This window comes from Lithobates pipiens, unplaced genomic scaffold (genome assembly GCF_037356315.1).
Source record: "Lithobates pipiens isolate NorthernLeopardFrog02 unplaced genomic scaffold, aLitPip1_a1.2 Scaffold_4, whole genome shotgun sequence".
NCBI lineage: Eukaryota > Metazoa > Chordata > Amphibia > Anura > Ranidae > Lithobates > Lithobates pipiens.
In genome coordinates, this window is record NW_027507852.1 from 1,664,870 (window position 1) to 1,690,173 (window position 25,304).

Below are 25,304 nucleotides of genomic sequence, written 5' to 3' on the forward strand. Positions count from 1 at the left end.
AACAAAAATGGGCAAACAATACAAGAAAAGCAAGAGGTCATATGGTACTTGCAGGTAGGGTGATAAACTGTAATATTTTATTAAAAGAGAAGTATGTTTTCCTTTTTTTTTTTTTTTTTTTTGCTATTCATGCTATATTACCTAGGTGGATGCAGCATCAGAATGATGCTGCAGCTGTCCCCCAGTGTCTCTGCACTGAGAACCGAGCCAACGAACACCGCTGATGGCTCGGTTCTCTCACCTCCCAAGAGGAGAGCTGCTGACTGTCAGTCAGGATCTCTCCTCTCTGCTCATCCAGGCTCATTGTCATTCAAGGCAGCTGGCGGATTCAGACTTCGGAAGTCGCGATGATGCGCTGCCTCGACTGATCTTGGTGACGTCAGCGGAGAGCGGACTTCAGACTAAAAACGGGTCACAGGAGTGCAAAACAAATTGCACTCCTGTGACCCAGAGGAGAAGCCCAGCCTAAAAAGCTCAGGCTGGATTCCTCCTTTAAACAAGTGAATGTGTTACTGGAATGTACTACTGGAATTAGCTTAATGTGTGGTTAGATATATGCCCGTAATAGCAGCCCTGCTGCCCTAAGCTATAGTTTTTTGAGGCTATCTGGAATTTCTGCCATGATTTTTGTTTTGTTTATTATTTTATGAATCTTGGACCAGAAACAAGTGTGTACATATGTTTTTTTTATGGAACACTGATTGTTTTGTGTCAGTTACTTATTTCCCAGTGAAGCAAGTGTAACACTGGCCACTGTTACTGAATTGCAGAACCTTATTTGTCCACAAGATGGTGTTGCCAATTAGTTTTGCCTAACTGTGACTGGATTACAGATTGCCAGGAGTAGCCTGAGAGATGTAGTCTTGAAGAAGGATTCTAACTACTGTACAGATGTTTGTGGGCTGCAACTACAAGGTCCATAAGCACCTGGGAGCAGGAGGGACCATATAAAAGTAAAAGGCCATGAAGAAGCCGGGCACTTGGGGAAAGCACACCAACTGAGTAGGAGTGAGAGAGTTGTGCTCTCAAAACATAACCAAAGTGGGTAGTCAGAACAAGCCAGTACATCAGGAAGCCAGAGATCAGCATAGTCGGAGGTGGCAAATAGGATCAGGAACCAGAAAGGGAGGTCAGTCAGGCAAGTCTTTAACAGGAACACAGCAGAGAATCTCCAGATAAGTTTAACCAAGGCAAAGGCATGGAAGAAATTAACCAGTCAGTTTAAATAGCCAGTTTAGCCAGTTTAAATAGCCAGAAAGGGCTGACTGATGAGCAGGAAATGATCACCAGAGGAGCCACTGTGGAACGATGAGTGCTGGCAATTAACCGACAGCTGAGCAACTGTCAGAAACCATGAATCCGACCGAGACAGAAGTACAATTAAATCACACTTGTTTATTAAATAAAAATAAAAAGGTAAATAGAAAAAGCGTATTCAAAGCATAGAGTTCAATAACCAGATCGGGTAGTCAGCCAGGCCAGAAGTCATGTCTTGTGATGTGACCAAGGCGAAGGCAGAGGTGAAGTGAGCTGGACAGCTTTAAGTAGGCAGGTCAGACGAGCATGATCAGGAACAGCTGGTAACTGTGGAGAGAGATGGGAGCTGGCAATTAGCCAACAGCTGAGCAGCCAGCCCAGAGAAGGAAGGGCTGAGCCAGCCCTGACAGTACCCCGTCCTCAATGACCCCTCTCCCTTGAAGGGCCACCGGGCTTGAGGGGAAACCATCTATGGAACTAGCGGAGGAGGACAGGGGCATGTATGTCAGAGGATGAAACCCAGGAGTGTTCCTCCGGACCGTACCCCTTCCAATGCACCAGGTACTGTATGCGCCCACGGAACCTACGGGAGTCAACAATGGATTGTACCTCATACTCCTCATGGTTCTCAACCTGAATAGGGTGAGGGCGTGGCACCGAGATGATAAATCGGTTAAAGACCAACGGTTTCAATAAGGAGACATGAAACACATTTGAGATGCGTATACTAGGAAGAAGGTCCAACGTGTAAGCCACTGGGTTAATCCTGCGAAGGATACCGAAAGGCCCAATAAACCGAGGTGCAAACTTCAGTGAGGGAACACAAAGTTGGAGGTTGCGAGATGACAGCCAAACCTGGTAGGAAGGCGCAGGCAGGCGTCTGCGGTCAGCATGGAGCCTGTACCTATCATTAGCATGATGCAAAGCCTCCTGGACTTGTAACCAAGTGGAACGAAGACCACAGAGATGCTCCTCTAACGCAGGAATACTCTGCGTAACAAACGAGTCAGGCAACATGGAAGGTTGGAAACCATAATTCTCTATAAATGGAGACAATCGGGAGGCAGAATTCAAGGCACTGTTGTGAGAAATCTTTGCCCATGGTAATAGGTCTGATCATTTGTTATGGTGGTCAGAAATATAGCAACGTAGGAATTGCTCCAAGGACTGATTGGCTTGTTCTGCGGCCCCATTAGACTGCGGGTGATATGCAGAAGAGAACACAAGCTGGATTCCCAACTGTGCACAAAAGGCTCGCCAGAACCGGGAGACAAACTGACTGCCCCTGTCCGAGACAATCACCTTGGGTAGCCCATGTAAGCGAAAGATCTCCCGAGCAAAAATGGAAGCCAGTTCCTTAGAGGTAGGCAACTTCTTAAGTGGAATACAATGACACATCTTTGAGAACCGGTCAACCACCATAAGGATAACAGTGTTGCCTTGGGAGTTGGTCAACTCCACAATGAAATCCATTGACAGGTGAGTCCAGGGCCTCTCTCCATTGGGCATGGGTCATAGGAGGCTGACTGGAAGGTGTCGTGGAGTCTTACTCTGAGCACACACGGGACAGGCAGCTATGAAGGCAGTAACATCAGCCCATAGACTAGGCCACCAGAATTGTTGGGAAATGGCCCAAATGAGTTGATTCTTCCCAGGATGGCCAGTTGCCTTGGGAGAATGGCAAGTCTGGAGCACAGCAGTACGGAGACTCTCTGGGACAAAGCAGCGGTCACAAGGTTTCTCAGGAGGAGCATGGACCTGAGCAGCAAGAATTTTGTCACCCAAAGGAGAAGTAAGACTGGTGCGAACCGTAGCCAAGATATGATCAGGAGGAATCATAGCAACCGGAACCGACTACGACTTGGAAGTGGAGGAAAATTGTCGTGACAAGGCATCAGCCCTTACATTCTTAGTACTGGGTAAGAATGAGACAATGTAATTAAAGCTTGACAAGAAAAGAGCCCATTGCGCCCTTCTGGGAGAGAGTCGCTTAGCTTCAGACAAGAATGTAAGATTCTTATGGTCAGTAAGAATAAGAACAGGCACAGTGGTACCTTCAAGGAGATGTCTCCATTCTTTCAGGGCTAAAATGATCGCCAACAGCTCTCTGTCACCAATCTCATAATTGCACTCAGCAGGTGACAATTTCTTGGAAAAGTAGCCACACGGATGCATAGCGCTCTCAGAGGTAGGACGTTGAGACAGAAGGGCGCCAACTCCATTTTTAGAAGCATCAACTTCTAGGATAAAAGGCAACGTAGGATCAGGATGTGCCAACACAGGAGCAGAAACAAAGGTAGCCTTGAGAGTCTCAAAGGCCTTAATGGACTCCGGAGACCAACTCTGTGGGTTACCGTCCTTTCTGGTCATATCAGTCAGGGGCTTGACCAGAGACGAGAAGTTACGAATAAACTTCTGATAGTAGTTGGCAAAACCCAGGAAATGCTGCAAAGGATGTAAACCCACGGGTCGAGGCCACTGTAGGACTGCCAAAAGTTTCTCTGGGTCCATCGAAAAACCAGCAGTGGAAATGACATAGCCCAGGAATGTAACCTGTTTACAATGTAACTCGAACTTCTCCAGGTTACAATAGAGATTGTTCTCTCTTAGTTTCTGAAGCACACGACAGACATCTGTGTGGTGGCTCTCCAGGGACTTGGAAAATATGAGGATATCATCGAGATAAACCACCACACATAACTGCAACAAATCTCGGAAGGACATTGTTAATAAATTCCTGGAAAACTGCTGGGGCATTACAAAGGCCAAAAGGCATTACCAGCTATTCATAATGGCCTGTTCTGGTATTAAATGCAGTTTTCCACTCATCTCCCTCCTTAATGCGCACAAGATTGATGCCCCTCTCAAGTCAAGCTTCATGAAAACTGTTGCTCCCTTGAGGCGGTCAAATAACTCTGTAATCAATGGAATCGGGTAGGCATTCTTAATCGTGACACGATTGAGACCCCTATAATTTATACAAGGTCTCAGTTCACCGCTCTTCTTCTTCACAAAGAAGAAACCAGGAACAGCAGGAGACGAGGATTTGCAGATGAAATCTCGAGCTGCTATCTCATCGTTGATGGAATCCGAGAGACCATGAGAAAAAGCAGCCACGAGGGCCTCATCGTTCCAAGCAGCCTCTGCTGCCAGAGTACGGAATTCAATGGCGTAGTCGGCAACAGTTCTTGTACTCTGTTTGATGGACATGAGGCAGCAGAAGCGGAACGTGCAGAAACGTCAAATACCCCTTTAAAGGAGGCCACAAACCGGGGGTAACTCAAGACAACAGGTTTTTGCATCTCCCATAGAGGGTTAGCCCAGGCCAAGGCTCTCTTAGAAAGTAAAGATATCACGAAACCTACTCTGCTTCTGTCCGTGGGAAACGCCTGGGGCAGCATCTTGAAGTATATCTCAACCTGATTGAGAAACCCTCTGCATTGAACTGGATCACCCCCAAATCACTGGGGAAGTGGAGCAGAACCAGACATACCTCTTATAGAGGTAATACTCGAGGCAGGTGCCTGCACAGAGACTGGCGCAGCAGCGGGGACAGCCTGCGACTCAGGTTGTACTGGAGCAGCCACCGTGGGGGATTCCAGGTGAGCCGTGCAACTCAGGAGCGTTTGTAATGCCATGGCAAACTGATCCATGCGGTGATCTTGCTCATCCAATCTGGAAAAAATATTACCAACAAGTGGATTGACTGTATCTTCTGAATTCATGGCTTTCGCCTACTGTCAGAAACCATGAATCGGACCAAGACAGAAGTACAATTAAATCACACTTGTTTATTAAATAAAAATAAAAAAGTAAATAGAAAAAGCGTATTCCAGTAACCGGATAGAATAGTCAGCCAGGCCAGAGTTCAATAACCAGATCGGATAGTCAGCCAGGCCAGAAGTCAGGGATCCAAGTAGAGCAACAGCAAGCAGGATAAGGAGCCAGAAGGGATGTCAGCAAGCCAGTCTTTAAACAGAACCGCAGGAGATAGTTTCTTGTGATGTGACCAAGGTGAAGGCAGAGGTGAAGTGAGCTGGACAGCTTTAAAGAGGAAGTAAACCCTGATGCGTTTACTTCCTCCTTCATTCCCTGCAAAGGCAAAGCATAATGGACTACTATGCATGTCCAAGGATGAGACCCAAGAGCGCTCCTCCGGACCGTACCCTTTCCAATGAACCAGGTCCTGTATGCTCCCATGAAACCTACGAGTGTCAATGATTGATTGTATCTCATACTTCTTAACCTGAACCAGGCGACGACATGGTACCGAGGTGGTGAAGCAGTTGCACACCAAAAGTTTTGATAAGGAGACATGGAATACATTTGAAAAATGTATATTAAAAGGAAGATCTAACACTTAAGCCACTGGGTTTATCTTATGGAGAATACGGAAAGGCCCAATAAAGTAAGGTTTCGATATGACAGCCAGACCCTCTCCCCAACATTGCAAGGACTCTGAAGACACACTCAACTCCCTTAACACAGCATTATTACAGACAGCAGACATAGTCGCACCAATACGCAGCGCACCCACCCGCAAAAACAATTCAGGTTGGTTCAATGACTCTCTTACTGAAACAAGAGCACAGAAGAGCTGAAGGAGCATGGAGAGGGAACCCAACAATGGAAAGCCACCCAAATTACAAATCACTTACCACAAGATACCACAAAGCCATCTTCATAGCAAAAAAAGAACATTTCTCCAAAACCATCTCAAAAGCTATAAACCGCCCTCGAGTACCCTTCAAACTAGTCGCCCAGACTATGAACCCCACCTGTTTAAAGTCTCCAGCAAACAAAACACAAGAATTCTGCAATGAGTTATCTGATTTTTCATTGACAAAATCACAACCATTCGGGAAATAACATAGCAAGTAACACCATTCGGCCAGAGCCTAACGACATTATTATCACAAAACTTCTGAACAAATGTACCGACATCTTGGCACCCATCATAACATACCTCATAAACCAGTCATTTAATAGAAGGAATCATCACCTCCCTCATGCAAGGCATAATCAAACCCCTCCTAAAGAAGCCTAACCTCGATCCCAAAGACCCAAACAACAGCAGACCTGTCACACGCCTCAACACCATCTCCAAAATTATTGAGAAAGCAGTAGTACAACAGCTACAACTCCACCTGGACACCCATAAACTCTTGGACCCATTACAATCTGGTTTCCACCCTGGCCACGAACAGAAACTGCACTCCTCAAAATCTGGGATGACAACCTCGAAGCAGCACAAATCCTGCCCACTCGTCTCACAGAAGTAGCTGGAGCTGCAGACCCAGACTTACCCTGGTTCACATCCTTCCTAGAGAACCGCTTCAGAAAGTGAAACTAGGAGCTTTCACTTCGGAAACACGAAAAATTACATGCGGAGTCCCTCAAGGATCACCCCTGTTGCCCGTGCTCTTTAACATCTATCTCCATCCTCAAAATCATCAGCAACCAGGACCTACTTTATCTAACGCTACCTACGCATCACCAACAAAAAAGACCAATACCAAGCACTGGAAAACTCTCATTGATCGACGATTGTATGATGGAGAGCTTCCTTAAACTCAACGGATATTCTCACTGCAAACTGAAAAAACCCTGGCACGATGTCCACACCACTCACCATCCTCGGACAACCCAAAACCCCCAGCACTGAAGCCAAAATCCTTGGAGTCATCTTTGTCTCAAACATGATGATGGATGCACAAATAGGATCAGTAGTCAGTGGATCCCACTACCTTCTTTGCTTATTGCGTAGACTCATCCCCTTCATCCCGGAAGGAGATACAGCAGCAGTAGTTGGAACAATCATCAATTCCCAACTCGACTACACAAATTCCCTCTACCTAGGACTTTAAAAAATACCAAATTCTCGTCTACAAACCATCCAGAACACAGCAGCCCGACTGGTAACTGGAAAAAAATCCTGGGAATCAATCACCCCGTCCCTGAGGACCATTCATTGGCTAGCTGTGAAGGACCAGGTTACATTTAAGACCCTCTGCCTCACTCACAAATGTACACAAGAAAAAGCCCTGCAATACCTCTGCGACAAAATAAAGCACTACACCCCAGGTCGCCCTCTCCGGTCAACTAACCAGAACCTCCTCCACATCCCCAAGACCTGTTATAAATTAAAAGGCTAACGAAGGTTCGCATTCCAAGGACCACGGCTATAGAACGCTCTACCCGTGGACATCCGCTCAGAAGAAAGCCATCTGGCCTTCAGGAAGAAGCTCAAGACCCATCTCTTCTGAAGACCCAGACACTGGCAGCAAACGCGCCCTGAGGCGATTTAGTTTGCATATGTATCGCTATAAAAGTTATTCATTCATTCGTTCATTCTTGGACCTGTACCCAAGTGGAACGAAGACCACCGAGATGCTCCTTTAATGCAGGAATTCTTTGAGGAACAAATGAGTCAGGCTACATGGATGGTTGGAAAACATAATTCAAAATAAACTGAGACAATCAGGAAGCAGTATTGACAGCACTATTGTGAGCAAACTCTGCCCAAGGTAAAAGGTCTGACCAGTTGTTATGGTGGTCAGAAATATAGCAATGGAATAACTGCGCCAAGGCTTGGTTGGTTCATTCTGTGGCCCCATTGGACTGCGGGTGATATGCAGATATAGCTACCCCTGTCCGAGATGATAACTTTGAATCTTTTGTCATGTAATCAAAAACGAATGGCAGTTCTTTGGATGTGAGCAACTTCTTAAGTGGAATACAATGACATTTTTGAGAACCGGTCAACCACAATAAGAATAACTGTGCTGCCCTGGGATTTGTTTAACTCCACAATAAAATCCATAGACAAGTGGGTCCAAGGCCTTTCTCCATTGGGTATGGCTTGTAGGAGTCCCACTGGAAGGTGTCGTAGTGACTTAATCTGAGCACACACGGAACAAGCAGCTACGAAGGTGGCTACATCTGTGTGGAGACTAGGCCACCAGAATTGTTGAGAAATAGCCCAAATTAGTTGATTCTTCCCTGGGCGGCCAGCTGTTTTGGGGGAACAGTAAATTTGGAGCAAAGCAGTGCGGAGGCTCTCCGCGCCAAAGCAGCGGTCACAAGGTTTCTCAGGAGGAGAATGGATCTGAGTGACAAGAATTCTCTCACCCAAAGGTAAAGTGAGACTGCTACAAACAGTAGGCAGAATACGTTTGGAATACGTTCACAGGAACAGGAACCAACTCCATCTTGGAAGTGGAGGAAAATTGTTGCGACAATGCATTAGCCCTTACATTCTTAGTACCGGGTAAGAATGTAATTGAAGCTTGATAGAAAAAAAGCCCATAAACCACTAAACATTGCTGCAACATATCTCGGAAGACATCGTTGATGAATTCCTAAAAAACTGTGGGAGCGCTACAAAGACCAAATGGAATTATGAGGTATTCATAATGTGCTGTCCTAGTATTGAATGCAGTTTTTCATTCGTCACCCTCCTTGATCCTCACTAGATTGTATGCCCCTCTCAGATCGAGCTTCGTGAAAACCGTTGCTCTCTTGAGGCCGTTAAATATTTCCGTAATCAATGGAATCAGATACGCGTTCTTAACCACTATAGGCAATTGACGGTGGCAAAGTGGTTGCATAATCCTGATCGGACCTCATATGACGTGATCAGGATTATGAGCCGCTGCGCTCCCCCGGGGGCGTGCATTGCGGCGATCGTTGTTGCGGGGTGTCAGTCTGACACCCGGCAACTACGATCTCGGTAAAGAGTCTCCAACGGAGACTCTTTACCATGTGATCAGCCGTGTCCAATCACGGCTGATCACAGTGTAAATAGGAAGAGCCGGTGATCGGCTTTTCCTCACTCGCGTCTGTCAGACGCGAGTAGAGGAGAGCCGATCGGCTGCTCCTCTGACAGGGGGGGGTCTGTGCTGATCGATTATCAGCACAACCCCCCCACCCCGAGGATGCCCACACTGGACCACCAGGGACGCCACCAGACCACCAGGGATGCCCAGATAAAGGTAATCCTCCCTAGACCACCAGGGATGCCAGTCAGTGAAACAATGGATGCCAATCAGTGCCCATAATGGATGCCAATCAGTGCCCACAATGGGCATCACTGATTGGCATGCATTATTGTTTGGCACTGATTGGCATCCATTAGTACAGTATAACACCAATGCCACCTATGAGTGCCCACCTGTGCCGCCTATGAGTGCCCACCTGTGCCGCCTATCAGTGCCCACCTGTGCCACCTATCAGTGCCCATCCGTGCCACCTATCAGTGCCCACCCATACCCATCTGTGCCGCCTATCCATGCCCATCTGTGCCGCCCATCCATGCCAATCCGTGCCAGCTATCAGTGCCAATTTGTGCAACCTATCAGTGCCCATCCGTGTTGCCCATCAGTGCCACCCATCAGTGCCGCCTATCAGTGCCACCTATCAGTGCCACATATCAGTGCCACATATCAGTGTCCATCAATGCCACCTCATCAGTGCCACTTCATTGATGCCACATCATTGGTGCCCATCAGTGCCGCCTTATAAGTGCCCATCAGTGTAGCCCCATCAGTGCCCATCAGTGAAGGAGAAAATGTACTTATTTACAAAGTTTTGAAACTGAAACAAAAAAAACATATTTTTTTTCCAAATTTTCGTAGAGGTGATCAAATACCACCAAAAGAAAGCTCTATTTGTGGGAAAAAAATGATAAAAATTTCATTTGGGTACAGTGTAGCATGACCGGGCAATTGTCATTCAAAGTGCGACAGTGCTGATTGAGACCCCTATAATTGATACTTATATAATCAAAGTTCCTAGTTCTCTACTCTTCTTTTTCAATTGCGCAATCATACAACTGGTATGGAGACAAATTATCGGCTTGACCTTTGTCAAAGACATTGCCAAATGCACGGTAGTGAGGAGAATGAAGAGATGCACAAGACGTTGGCTACTTTCTGAACACATGTCTTACTGAATTGTAGTGACCAGGAAAGAACCTCAGCAAAAAGCCAATCAAAAGAGGGGTTGTGCTTCTGTAATCAAAGATAACCAATAACCACCGGTTAATGGGTTGAGGTAATAAATATAAATTGGATTATCTCATGGTGAAGAGCCCCTACGGCCACGGTCAATAGAGCAGTCTCATGAGTCACATGGGCAGGCTGTAGAGGTCTCCCATCAATAGCCTCAAAGCTAAGTGGAGTGGCACGAAGCAGCAGCGGAATCCAGTGCTTAGACACAAAGGCTCTATCTATGAACAGGCCTGCAGCCCCAGAGTCGATTAGAGCTTATGTCAATGGACGACTCAGACCAAGAAAGGGTAACCGGAACTAAAGGCTTATCCTTTAGGATAACTGGGGACATAACAATGCCACCTAAGTTCTGTCTCATACAGGACCTCAGGTGCAAGTGTTTCTCAGTCGGGTAGGACAAGATTTCATAACGTGACCTGCCTGACCACAATAAAGGCACAATCTCTTCCTCCTCCTAAAGGCCTTCTCCTCAGCAGAGAGATGTGTGAAGCCCAACTGCTTAAGCTCTAGGCGGACTCGGTACCATGAGGCATGGGATATGAGGGAGGCAAAAGAAGGTCTCTCTCTGAGTCTGGAGTCAATGAAAATGGTAAATTTTATCAACTTCTCCAGCTCCGTAGGTAGGTCTCGGGTATAATCTATACAAGGTCTCAGTTCACCGCTCTTCTTCTTCACAAAGAAGAAACCAGGAACAGCAGGAGACGAGGATTTGCAGATGAAATCTCGAGCTGCTATCTCATCGTTGATGTTATCCGAGAGACCATGAGAAAAAGAAGCCACGAGGGCCTCATTGTTCCAAGCGACCTCTGCTGCCAGACTATGGAACTTAATGGTGTAATCAGAAACAGTTCTCTGTTTGATGGCCAGGAGGCTCTTGGCAGCAGAATTGGAGCGTGCAAGAACATCAAATACCCTTTTACAGGAAGCCACAAACTCAGGGTAACTCAGGATGATGGGTTTTTGCATCTCCCATAGAGGGTTTGCCCAGGCCAAGGCTCTACCAGAAAGCAAAGAAATAATAAAACCTACTTTGCTTTTGTCTGTGGGGAACGCCTGGGGCAGCATCTCAAACTATATCCCAACCTGGTTGAGAAACCCTCTGCATTGAACTGGATTGCCCCCAATTGCTTGGGAAGAAGAAGCAGAACCAGACATACCTCTTACACAGTTACTATTTGAGGCGGGTGCCTGTACAGACACTGGAGCAGCAGTAGAGCCGACCTGCCCCACATGTTGTACCGGAACAGCCACAGTGGGAGGATCCAGGTGTGCAAATCAGGAGCACTGGGGCAAACTGATCCATGCGGTGGTCCTGCTCATCCAATCTGGAAAAAATATTACCACTAGGTGGATTGTCTGCATCTTCTGAATTCATGATCTTCGTCTACTGTCAGGAACCATGAATCAGACCATGAATCAGACAGAGACAGAAAATGCAGTGAACATCAAACCTTTTAATATAACAGTAAAAATGGTACATATAATAAACATAGTCAAAATCTAGCCAGAGTTCGGTAACCAAAGCGGGTTTTCAAAACAAGCCAGTAAATCAGGAAGCCAGAGACCAGCATAGTCAAGGTGGAAAAAAGGATCAGGAACCAGAAGGGATGTCAGTCTTTAACAGGAACAGAGCAGAGAATTTCCAGATAGGTTTGACCAAGGCGAAGGTGAATAAATTAACTAGGCAGTTTAAATAGCCAGAAGGGGCTGGCTGACGAGCAGGAAATGATCACCAGTTGAGCCACTGTGGAACGATGAGTGCTGGCCATTAACCGACAGCTGAGCAACCTGAGCACTGAGAAGGGAGGGCTGAGCCCAGACCTAACATCTACACACCTACTGAGCCTGACTTCACACTAGACTGCTGTTGACCACCACCACCCATCTTCACCATTCTGCGCATCAGCGGTTTTAAAGGGCCCCAACTTTGCCAGCAGAAGTTCACCATAGAAACTTTTCTGAGTCACATCAATCCTGAGGGAAGAGCTGGATTGCTGTTACTGAGTTTAAAACTTGAAGGCCTAAGCCTAGCCCCTTTGCTTGAGAGCTCCCAAGTGACTTAGCCTGTTACATATTTTTATAATCCTTTTCGATCACCTGAAGCGTAGTCTCTCATATGTTGGGGCATTGTTTACGCTCCTATCACTGCAGTAAAAGCTGCGTATGACTCTATAGGAACCTCTTTTGGGTACGCTTTATCTGTTACTGTTATACTTATGTGCATTGTTGCTGATGTACTAATCTGCTGTTGTATTTGTTAACCTGCCAATACAGTCTGCATATCTTTTAAAGTGCAGTGTGTGCAATTCTTGTATGTCTGCTGGGACCCAGACAATGTATTCTGGTGGTGTCAGAAAGGGTGATGCCTTGCCTAGGACTAGAGAGAGCAGAGGACCCAAAATTACTAACAACTTCTACGGGGGTAGCGCTACACAAAGATACTGATGACAGTCCCATAATATGCAATAATGTCTATAGCAGCTTCAATAAAGTTTGATCTATCCCAACTGCAGGGCATAAAGTGACAGCTGTAATTAAAATTATATTGTTTACCTTACGGTTATACGGTTATAAAGAATTGTGATTGCTGTTAAAAAAACATATATATGTAGTACACATTTGTACAAATATATACAGTATTGTGACAACAAAGAATGTATAAACTTACCAGTGGTGCGTTCACAGGCTTTGCTTTATTACCTGACAGAGAAAATACAAATGTTTTTGTCAGTGTATAGACTGAACACTGAAGACTGTACCAAGACACAGACATATGTACATATGTAATTTAACAGCCAGAAAATAAATGATTAAATCAAGTACAGTTTAGTAATTAATCATTTAGATTGGATAAGCCACTTCCAAATAATTTTAATAAAAAGTGGGGGTGGTTATAACAGCTTGTCTAATGCTACATGTCTGCATTTCTCACTTCAAGTGCTACTTAATATTTACAAAAAAACAAGCATTTTCAGGTTTTCATTGCTGCTAAAATTTTAAAGGAGAACTCCAGCCTCGGCTTTTTAGGCTGAACTTCTATAGGTCACAGGAGTGTAATTAGTTTCAGACTGCTCTCCACTGACGTCACTGCCATCAGTTGAGGCAGCACGTCATCCCGACTTCCAAGCCTGGATCCGCCAGCTGTCTTGATTGATGGCAGTCTCAGCATCTCAGTGAGCCACTGAGATGACCTCTCCCCGCCCCTCCACAGCTCAGCGCTCCAGTAAGCGTGTCATTGAGAGGCCTACCGGCTGTTCCGGGTACAGCAAGCAGGCCTCTTGATGACGTGACGATAGGCCAATCTCCTCTTCCTGTTCTTTAATGAAAGGCTATGCCTCCTGAGGTATGTGATGTACATATAACAGGAGGCACATCGGGCAGTGTGTGCGTCATTTGCCTGAGGCGAAGGGGGCTGAGCAGACTTTCAATAAAAAAGACGTAAACAAAAAGAAAAAAAATCCCTATTCCTGCAAAGGAAGGGAGGAGGGGTGGAGAGGCGGAATCTTTATTAGGAGGATGAAAGTCCACTCTAAGTAATTAATGAGTTTGTAACTGAATATGCTGATGTATTCATGGTTTGTCTGGATACTCAATTCACAGAGCTAACCCACAAGGATGAGAATACCTATTTTTAAAAGTAATAGCAGAGTCCAATGGAATCTGTGAAAATGTAGTGTGTAAAGCTTTATGGATTAAACATATGTTATCATATGAACTTTATTTCTTGGTGCTTTAACTAGACTCTAGGATATATGTTATTCTCTATCCCAACATTCCTCAACTTTTTTGGAGTTGCCGCACCTTTTAAAAGTATGAAAGATCTTGAGGCACCTCTGTCTAAGGCCGCGTACACACGAGAGGATTGTCCGTCCAACTAAGTCCGTCAGACAATCCGACAGACAGTCTGTCCTACTTTCGAATGAACGGACTTGACCACACACGATGAACAGACAGTCCGCCGAAAGCTTGCGCGATGACGTGTACAGCTCGTACGACGGGACTAGAAATACGACATCCAATACACTGCAATGCTACCTTTCGCCGTGTAAATCCTTTCTGAGCATGCGCCATACTTAGTCCGTCGAACTAGCCTACTCACGAGCGGACTGTCCGCTGAAACCACAGTTGGACGGACAATATTACGGAAATTCCGAAAGACTTAGTCCGCCAGACTGTCCGCTGAAAAAGTCCGCTGAAGCCCACACACGAGCGGACTGTCCGCTGAAACTAAGTTGGACGGACAATCCTCTCGTGTGTACGCGGCCTAAGATGTAAAAAACTTAAATATTGGTCAATGGGATGCCTAAGCCTGGGACGATGCACAAAACCGCCTTGATGAAATTACCTTTGCATCAGAAGCCCCCATCTCACCATTACATCAGTGTCCCCCCTATACAACAGAGGCCCCCTATACATGCGTTCCCTCCATCACATCAGAGTCCCCCCATCACAGAGCTCCTTCAGTCAGACACACTGCTCCATGCCATAGATGCCTGTCTAAGATCAACCTTTTATTTTGTCTTGGTGCATAATTCCATATCTTCACTTGGTCCTACATTTTGTTAGGGATATATCAGACTCTTTCTCTCTTAGAAGCCCTACTAATCTAGAGGTGAAAGATACTCTTATAGCTTTGGCAACTAATAATACCCTGGGTCCTATGGCTCTGCCAATAGAAGTTTAGCAGAAACATAATATCTTAACAGGTTTGACCAACACTAGTTAAGATGTATAATGAAGCCTTTGCATCAGAACCACTCATGTGATGTTACCATGATAATTCTACTGGATTGATAGGCTTATCTCTCTCCTCAGTTGTGACTACAAAGTATTATTCAAACTTCTACCCTTGAAGTTACATAATTTTTGTCCCACAACTACACATTGAATAACATTCCATTTTAAAATATATTCTAGGTAAATATTTAGTTTGGAAGACCTTCCTATTAAAAGCATAGAAAAACTAATGTAATCTGGATGTGTTTCCCCCCCAAAAAACTGTATGCATGTCAAGATTCAATGACCCGGCTCCCCAAATATATCTGTAATGCAAAAGGGCTTTTCTGACTGTTTCCTTCTGTTGACTGTTCTGTTTCATGGTGTTGCTCCTGCCACCATACCCTGAGTCCTGGAGGCCACTTATTGCTGTTGCAGCTGTTCCTTTTATCCTCCCTGGATCCTTGTGCTAGTGTGTTTCTGGTTGCTCAATCTCCTGCAATTGAATTTGCCCCTTGAAAAAGTATATCTGCCCTATTTATCCCTAACCATGAGCTGTGCATATGCAGTGATGTGGCCAAATTCATGCATACTGATTGATCCATTCTGGTTTTTTTTTTATAAGTGCACCAGAACTCATACGCTAGCTGCCCACTGTAGTTTTCAGATATACTTGTTTTGTGTTGCTGTTAATTTCAGCTATGTAATCCTGGTTAACCTTGCCATTGCCAAGTTCCTGTTTCTGTATTACGTACTCTGTTTCCTAGATTGTCTGGTCTGGTTCCTTCTTCCTGCCTGCTTTCAGTCTATTTAGAGTGACCTGCTACCTTACTATGACTTATTTTGCTGAACCTATGTACTCAGATTGCAATCTGATTGATTGCTTCTGTGGACAGGTGTCTTTTATAGAGGTAGCAAGCTGAGATTAGGAGCACTCCCTTTAAGAGAGTGCTCCTAACCTCACCTCTTGACCTGTATAGAAGACTTCTGGGAGCCAGAAATCTCGATGATTGATAGGGGATCAAATACTTATCTCACTCATTAAAATGCAGAACAATTTATAACTTTTATTTAAATGCATTATTCGGATACTTTTGTTGTTATTCTGTCCCTCACTGTTAAAAGAAACCTATCATTAAAATTATAGACTGGTCATTTCTTTGTCAGTGGGAAAATGTACAAAATCAACAGGGGATCAAATACTTTTTTCTCTCACTGTAAATAAAATATACCTTCCTAGCAGCATAAGGATTAAAATAGTCAGTATTGACTGAGATAGTGAAGTTCTGCTTTTAAAGACTCATTAACACTTGTGGCAATCAGCAGTGGATCCCCTTTCAACGGGTGGTTGACAAGCAGCTGGATGGTGTTGTAACACCTCCTCGCTGATTTTTCTAACCCTAAAAAGTTCACACCAAGCTGCAACCACATACATTAAATGTTGTTTATTGTATGTGTGCATATACATCTGAAATAAAAATACATTTTAAAAAAGTTTCCTTTTGTGAAAAGAGTACAATGTGAGTTACAACTCATTTTATGCAGGGATCTGCATAATTTCAAATGTTCCATGGCAAAATACAGAGACTTACCCGTTCTGGAAAAGTAGCCCCTAAGCATAAGAACTACCAGAAGAACACACAGTAAAATGAAGAGGATACAGCCGCCAATAACATAAAATATCCATGTTGTGGAATGATCTAGAAAAGAGAAGTACTGTGATATTATATGTGAAGAATGAGCCACAAAAAAAAAGAAACAGAAATTGTCTGGAATTCATTTTACTGTTTTCCTAAATCTGCCAGGTACATTGAGCAACAATGTATAAATGTTCCATGCTATGGTATTGCAGGACACACCCCACCCCCAAACACAATCCCTAAATACAATCAATTAGTGAAAAGAAAACCATTTGGTGAAAGTGGCAAGAAATGACCGTGGCACTTTATTGGTGATAAATCATATACATATATACCATTACACCAATAATGTAGTTAAACAGAATACAAATACATAGGTTACCTTAAAATTTTGGTCCAGTTATCAGAACTCGGGCCAGAATCAACAGCATAACATTTATCAAAGACCCCCCCTCCCCCCCGAATCCAGGGTGTCAGCACCACACAATGTGCATGCGCCAAACAGGAGTGAGCTCTTTTGCTTGCAGAGAGGCCAATGTTGATGCCAGGTGATTCCAATGTCCCTTATATAGCTTCCCACAGATTTCTAAAAATTTCCATGTGCCCTGATTGGCTCTTCATGAATCCTATATTTGCATTCTTAAGGGGGCCGTTACCCTAAATACATCTATGCTTATATACCTATACTTTAACTCTGTATAAAGTAATAATAACATCAGGAGAGGGGAGGGGGGCGGCAACAATTCCAAAGAAGAGGGCCCAAAGGTTTGTGCCCGCTTTAACCATTCTCTCCACTGCTTTGAACCACAAAGTGTTTGAAGCAGAGTAATATAATCAAAACTTTGAAATGTATTATTATTTAGCACCGGCATTTGAAGAAAACCAAGAGGAAAGTAATTAATTGTGTTTCAATTAGTAACTACATTGTTTTGTGGTCCATTTTTCTAAAATGTTTGTTGCAGTTTTGAACATTTATAGGACCAAGTAATTTTTTTAAAAATAAACATTTACTGCAAGGTGTATGCATTGCATTGAACAGCATTCGTTTTATGCTTTAGGTAGATTCAGCTAGTAAAAATGTCATCGTCTTTGCCAGTACAGGGGTAGGTAGGATGTCTGTCCTTTAACTTATATAGGCCTCCAATGAGCCTAATAGCTATCAAAAACCTTCACTGCTGTTTCAGACTTGCTTATTGTTCTACCTGTTGGCTGATAGTGGTAAATATGACTTCTATTAATGCATTTTTTTTTTCATATTTACGTGATTAAAGAGAAATAAAAAAACAGTATTTTTTTTAGTGCTAAATATAATATTAAGGGAAAAAAATAATTATTTCATGCTTACCGTATACTTATTTAGTAGTTTGGTGAGAAACAATTACATTACAATGTTCAGCAACTCAAAAATTGTTATGCCGCGTACACACGACCGGACTTTTCGAGGGACTAGGTCCGATGGACTTTCGGCGGAGTTCTGACGGACTTTCCGAATGAACGGACTTGGCCACACACAATCACACCAAAGTCCGACGGATTCGAACGTGATGACGTACGACCGGACTAGAATAAGGAAGTTCATAGCCATTAGCCAATAGCTGCCCTCGCGCCGTTTTTTGTCCATCGGACTAGCATACACACAAGCGGATTTCTCTGTAGGAACTGGGTCCGGCGGAGTTCCGGCGGAAAAATTTGAAACATGTTCCATTTCTAAAGTCTGATGGATTTTTGCAAATCAAAAGTCCGCTGCAGCCCACACACGATCGAATGGTCCGCTGGAATCGTTCCGTTGGACCTTTGATGTCGAAAAGTCATGTGTACGCGGCATTAGAAACTATCAGAAAATTAGAACAGGCATCAGACAGCTGGATTAGGAGGTTGAGTATTAAATTTATTTTAGGTTTATATGTTTATATAAAGTTTATATGTTTTAATATTGTTTTATTTTTATTTGTTTATCTATATAAGCTATTTGTTTTACAAATAAACATCTACCTTATAACAAAGGGTTCCTAAAGCACTATGGGTTGGATAAAAAGAACAGTAGAACAGGTTTCTTTAAGTCACCCTTTGCCTGACAGAAACCATAAAGAGAGCCATCCGAAAAAAGGGAAGAGTAATTGGTCAATCATCTGAGTTCTGTAACAAAAAACATCTTTTAGCACAACTGAAAGCTAAATCTAAATCACAAGGACTTCTTTGCTCTTGTGACTGTATGATTGTATTATCATTTTGAAATATGTCTGAACCCAGGGTGTCATAGAGGTGTCGGGAGGCTTGCAAGGTCAGGGCAACCTTTTGGGGTCAATCATCTTCCAGCGGTCCTCATGGGGGGTGGCACTACACTGGGAAGATCAGGTTGAAGAAAATACTCTGCACTAATTTGATGTTGTGATGTATATTATAAAAGTAATTGCGATGTGGCATTATGTACTATTGTGATGCTATATAAAGTGTTATAGCAGCATTTTTGAAATTTTATAAGCTCTCACTAGGCGCTATAATGTTCTGTTGGTATAATGTGCTTTTGCTGGGTAACATAATTGTTGCAACTTTATATAATGTACGGTAATGTAGAAATATAATTTCCTATGAACAAAATTATTTTAAGAAAACTTTACAGTAATTAGTTACATGCAATACAATCAGATTGTATAATCACTCTACAATCTCCTCTAGAAATGATAATATATGTGTATATAAGGGCCTAGTATAGGGTCTACCTAAATAACTGTTCATTTACAGTATCTCACAAAAGTGAGTACACCCCTCACATTTTTGTAAATATTTTATTATAACTTTTCATGTTACAACACTGAAGAAATGACACTTTGCTACAATGTAAAGTAGTGAGTGTACAGCTTGTATAACAGTATAAATTTGCTGTCTCCTCAAAATAACTCAACACACAGCTATTAATGTCTATATCGCTGGCAACAAAAGTGAGTACCCCCCTACATGAAAATGTCCATATTTGGCCCAAAGTGTCAATATTTTGTGTGGCCACCATTATTTTCCAGCACTGCCTTAACCCACGTGGACATGGAGTTCATCAGAGCTTCACAGGTTGCAACTGGAGTCCTCTTCCATTCCTCCATAACAACATCATAGAGCTGGTGGATGTTAGAGACCTCAGTATGTCACAGTACATGTTGGCATTCATGGTTCTCTCAATGAACTGTAGCTCCCCAGTGCTGACAGCACTCATGCAGCCCCAGACCATGACACTCCCACCACCATACTTTACTGTAGGCAAGACACACTTGTCTTTGTACTCCCCACCTGGTTGCCGACACACACACTTGACACATCTGAACAAAATACCTTTATCTTGGTCTCTTCAGACCATGGGACATTTTTCCAGTAATCCATGTCCTTAATCTGCTTGTCTTCAGTAAACAGTTTGTGGGCTTTCTTGTGCATGATCTTTAGAAGAGGCTTCCTTCTGGGATGACAGCCATGCAGACCAATTTGATGCAGTGTGCGGCATATGGTCTGAGCACTGACAGGCTGACCCCCCACCCCTTCAACCTCTGCAGCAATGTTGGCAGCACTCATACGTCTATTTCCCAAAGACAACCTCTGGCTATGATACTGAGCACATGCACTCAACTTCTGTGGTCGACCATGGTGAGGTCTGTTCTGAATGGAACCTGTCCTGTTAAACTGATGCATGGTCTAAGCCACCATGCTGCAGATCAGTTTCAGGGTCTTGGCACTCTTCTTATAGCCTAAGCCATCTTTATGTAGAGCAACAATTATTTTTTTAAGATCCTCAGAGAGTTCTTTGCCATGAGGTGCCATGTTGCACTTCCCGTGACCAGTATGAGAGAGTGAGAGCGATAACACCAGATTTAACACACCTGCTTCCCATTCACACCTAAGATCTTGTAACACTACAGAGTCACATGACACCAGGGAAGGAAAATGAATAATTGGACCCAATGTGGACATTTTCATTTAGGGATGCACTCACTTTTGTTGCCAGCAGTTTAGACATTAATGGCTGTGTATTGAGTTATTTTGAGGGGGGGGGCAAATTTGCACTGTTATACAAGCTGTACACTCGCTGCTTTACATTGTAGCAAAATGTCATTTCTTCAGTGTTGTCACATGAAAAGATATAATAAAATATTTACAAAAATGTAAGGGATGTACTCACTTTTGTGAGATACTGTATATCCAAGTAGGTAAACAATTATTTGTAAATGGGAAGGAAATATTACACTCAGATTCTAACATGTGTGAACAGATTTAGCTATTCAATTATTATTATTATTATATTTTTCCAATAAACACATTACTGTATCATACTATGAGAAGCACTAGAATCACCAATTGTGTTTAAGATTTTAAAAGCCTTGGTTTAGGTAACCTCTAGATAGAAAGCTTGGAGCCTCAACGTAAGTCACACAAGAAAGATTAGAAAACTTACAGGCCATGTCAACATTCCTATCTTTAGAATATGGAAGCAATCACTGTTATGCCCTGTACACAGGGCCGGATTATCCGATGGAAAAGGTCCGATTGCATTACAGTATGTTATCGGAAAATCAGATTATGTGTGGGCTCTATCAGACTTTTCCCATTGGAAATCCAGAAAAGTTTGAGAGCTGGATCTAAAATTTAACGTCAACAAAATCCAATCTGACTTTTTCCGATCATTTGTACAGAATTCCGACGGACAAAGTGCCACGCATGCTCAGATTAAATTACGAGACCAAAGCTATTGGCTACTAGATTCTACGTAGTCCCGTCATATGTAACGAACATCACCTCTATCTGAACGATCAGATTTTCCGACAACTTTGTCCGGCCATGTGTATGCAGGACAAGTTTGGCACAAAATCCGTTGGAAAAGATCCGATGGATTTTGTTGTTGGAATGTCCGACTGTGTGTACAAGGCATTAGTCTTTTGTAACATGTGAGCAATCTCTGACAGTCTCTTGTAGGTAGTAATATTGCACATAATCTTGGATTGGTTAACCTGTCACTAAAATAAATTGATAAAAATGTTACTTTAGCAAAAAGTTCCCCAAGTTGCCATATTTTTCTATACTCAGTAAGAATAATCCAATACTGCTGTACTTTGCTTAATTAGCCATACCTGCTCAGCCACATCCATTTAGTACCACAGATTTCTATAAGCTCTGCCTCAGGGTGGCTCCTCTGGTGGACCCCAGCCCCCAGGTACCCCAATTTGACTTGGAACTCAGGGGTTGGATGAACAAAGCCTTACCTGAAGTTGTGATCACGTTGGTCTGGTTAGTCCACTGCGAAACCATGCTATCCTGTGAGGTCAGTAAAGCAGATGCTGGAAAGGACAGTAGTAAAATATTCTAAAACCTATTTCCATAAAAATAATTTTTATCAATGCAATGCGACAAGAAATATAAACATATTTTTTCTTTAAATATACCTGTTAGGGTGCCCCTTTGACAAAATCTCTGAACGATGCAGTGTGAAATATCATTGTTAAAGTGACTGTCAAAGTTTTTGAAATATGAGCAGTACCCATAAAGAAGTGAGTAAATACCTCTTCCCCTGCCACTACTACAAAACACAACTCTATTGAAACAGAATCACCTGTCGAAGTTTTTGTTCAGAAACTGACATGTCTTTCTAGGAGTGTTGATCTCCTATGTCTCCACTACAATCTCTGGTTTCTCCTGTTGACGGGACATGTTAGATTGTCACTGCAGTCTGCTCACATAATTTGAAATAAAAACATCTTTGCCATTCTTAAGCTTTCCTCCAACCACTTTGCATATTATTTTATATATACTGTGATTCTGTACTTGCCATATATGCTGCAGAAATCCCCCACCACTAAGTCTGGCTTCCCTGTAGCTCTCACTGGCCCTCTTATGACTCATCCTCCCCTCCCTTCCTGGCAAACTCTCAGGGGAATGAGAGAGAGAGAGAGAGCACTGTGCATGATGTCATAAGCCTAGGCTAATGACCAGACAAGAAACAGGAAGTGGGCTGTATAAGTTATTTACTGGCAGAAAAAAATGTTTTACTATCCAAAGTTGAAACAACAAGGGCAGAAGATTTAATAGATGGAAAGGTAAAAAAATGACTAAAGGTCTGCTTTAATGATATTCCTTAAAGTGGTTGTAAACCCTTACACCACTTTCACCTACAGGTAAGCCTATACTAAGGCTTACCTGTAGGTACTGGAAATATCTCCTAAACCTGTTATATTTAGGAGATATTAACCATATACGCTTGCTCCGACGTCATCGTTGTATGCGCACTGAAGAAAGTGCATGAACACACGCACTGGAGTGACGTCACGTGACTCCGGCCAGTAACAGAGCCGGAGTCCACGATCCTGGAAGGAAGAGGGGTAAAGAGGGACGCAGCCATCAGCAGGGACCTTGAGAACATTGCAGTCTTCGTTTGAAGGTAAGTGGCACATAATGAGCTAGTATGCGATGGATACTAGCCCATTATGCTTTTACTTGCATGGAACAAAGAGGAAGTAAAAACCATCAGGGTTTACTTGCTCTTTAGTGCATGGATCAGAGGATTCACTGCAATTCCTCCTGTGCCCAAAATGAGACAATTTTCTAACATTATAATAACTACTGTCACATAAAAAGTTAACAGACAGAATGTTTTTTTTTTCTTTGTAATACATTTATGATCAATTGGAAAAAGTAAGTTTGTCCCTGAGAGTAAAAAAAAGTAAATAAAAACAGCACTGATGTAGAGCCCTCCTCTAGTTAGGCTGTTAGGCTAGGTTGCCTAGCTTTGTGTTTGATTCCTCCTGCCTGCATCTGGAAGAAGCTTCCAGAAAAAAAGGACAGGAGCAGGGATGACCAGTATGAATGTTTATTATGCCCCAGCCAATCCCTGAAAGGGGATGTCCAGAAGGTGGCTGGGAGGTGATAAATGCTTGCAAGGCCTTTCCTGAGTGTTCTTTCCTCTCCAGTAGGGATGGACCGAACGACCCCTGTTCGGTTCGCACCAGAATTTGGAACATTGCAAAAGTTTGGAACCGAATAACAAACCCCATTGAATTATGAGACCCGAACTGAAAAAATCAAATGTGCCCATTTTGAAGGCTTATATGCAAGTAATTGGGCATACAATGGTTATGGGGGTCTGGGTACTGCCCTGGGGGACACGTATCAATGAAAAAAAAAGTTTGTAAAAAATGTCATTTTTAAATGAGCAGTGATTTCATGATGGTTAAAGTGAAATCATAAAAATGAAAAATTCCTTTCAATATAGTGCCTGTGGGGTCCCCTTAGTATATCTGTGAAGTCACATCCATACTGTGTACAGCAATAATTTCATTTATAAAGCCAAAAAAATGACATTTTCCCTGCAAGCTTTCTTTTTTTGTAAGCAACCGCTTGGGGACTCAGTCTGTATGATGAGGCCACAATGTAATGCACTGGGAACAAGATTAGAGATTTTTTGGATAAATTCTGGTGTTTCTTCCACAGACTTTGGATAGAAGTAACAGGTGGGGAAAAATTAGGCTTTGGGGCCTTCACACCGTAACCCTATAGATGTACTCTTGACGAAAGCAAAAATTGGCCTTGCTGTCAAAAATTTAAATGGTATGCACCCATCAAACAGGTGTGAAAAAATTGGTGTTTGGGGGTCAGTGGCACCTTCACGCTGTAACCCTATAGAGGTACTTGTGATGAAAGCAAGAATTAGCTTTGCTGTCAAAAATTGAAATGATATGCACCTGTCAAACAGGCGTGGAAAAAAATGGTCTTTGGGCATTAATTGTGCACATGAAACCAACACCAAAAATTCTTGCAGATGAAACGAACACCCCTAACGCTAGGCAACCTAGAATTCCTGCATAGATTCCACATCCCAAAAACACTTAATCAACAACATCGACATCAAGAGATTTATAGCTGCTGGTAATCCAGGACTGGTTCATTTTGATAAATGTGAGAGTTTGTGGACAGACACATTCTATTATCAGTAACAAAACCTCCAGCAGCACCGAATGGCTGTTTGGAAAGCATGCTGGATGCAGGGCAGCCCAGCAGCTCAGTTGAATACTGGGCAAGTTCTGACCAGTGGTCTATTGGTCGCTAAATTTGACGGTGCGGCTGTTTGAAGCCAGAGTGCGAGGGGATCATGGTATCTCAGGACCAGTGGAAAGTACATTGGCGAATGCCAGAAAGGCGGTCACCAGGAAGGTTTATCACAGGGTTTGGAAAGCTTACATTGCGTGGTGTGAGGCCAGAAATTGGCATCCTCACAGATATTTGGTAGAGAGAATTCCCTCTTTTCTTCAGTTGGGCTTAGATAAAAGATTAGGCTTGACAACAATTAAAGGGCAGGTTTCAGCCTTATCAGTTTACTTTCAGAAGATTTTGGCTTCACATTGCCTGGTCCGGACTTTTCTTCAGGGAGTGACTCACTTATTGCCTACCATTAAATCACCTGTTTGCCCTTGGGATTTGAATTTGGTTTTGTCAGTGCTACAGGAGCAGGCTTTTGAATGAATCAATGAAATCCATTAAAGCTCCTCCCTTTGGGGTTAGAGCTCATTTTAGCGTCAGTGGAGCAGATTTTCAAGGCCGCTACTTAGTCTTCGGTACTTGGTCTTTGTTCACAAGATTTTATCAGGTGGATGTTAAGGCAGCAGAGGACTGTCTTACGGGCTGCTGTAGAAATCGGATGATATTTTGAGACAGT

The 25,304-nt window shown here is 43.3% G+C and overlaps 1 protein-coding gene across 1 annotated transcript in view; it reads right to left on the bottom strand.

The window, feature by feature from the left end:
- LOC143956661 (uncharacterized) overlaps positions 1–25,304 on the bottom strand; it is an 82,820-nt gene that overhangs the window by 10,004 nt on the left and 47,512 nt on the right. Inside the window, exons 9-11 of the mRNA XM_077466848.1 lie at positions 21,862–21,936; positions 16,577–16,684; positions 12,937–12,968 (exon numbers count right to left, since the gene is read on the bottom strand). Of these exons, the coding sequence (XP_077322974.1) occupies positions 12,937–12,968; positions 16,577–16,684; positions 21,862–21,936 (215 nt within the window). The remainder of the gene's footprint in view (positions 1–12,936; positions 12,969–16,576; positions 16,685–21,861; positions 21,937–25,304) is intronic.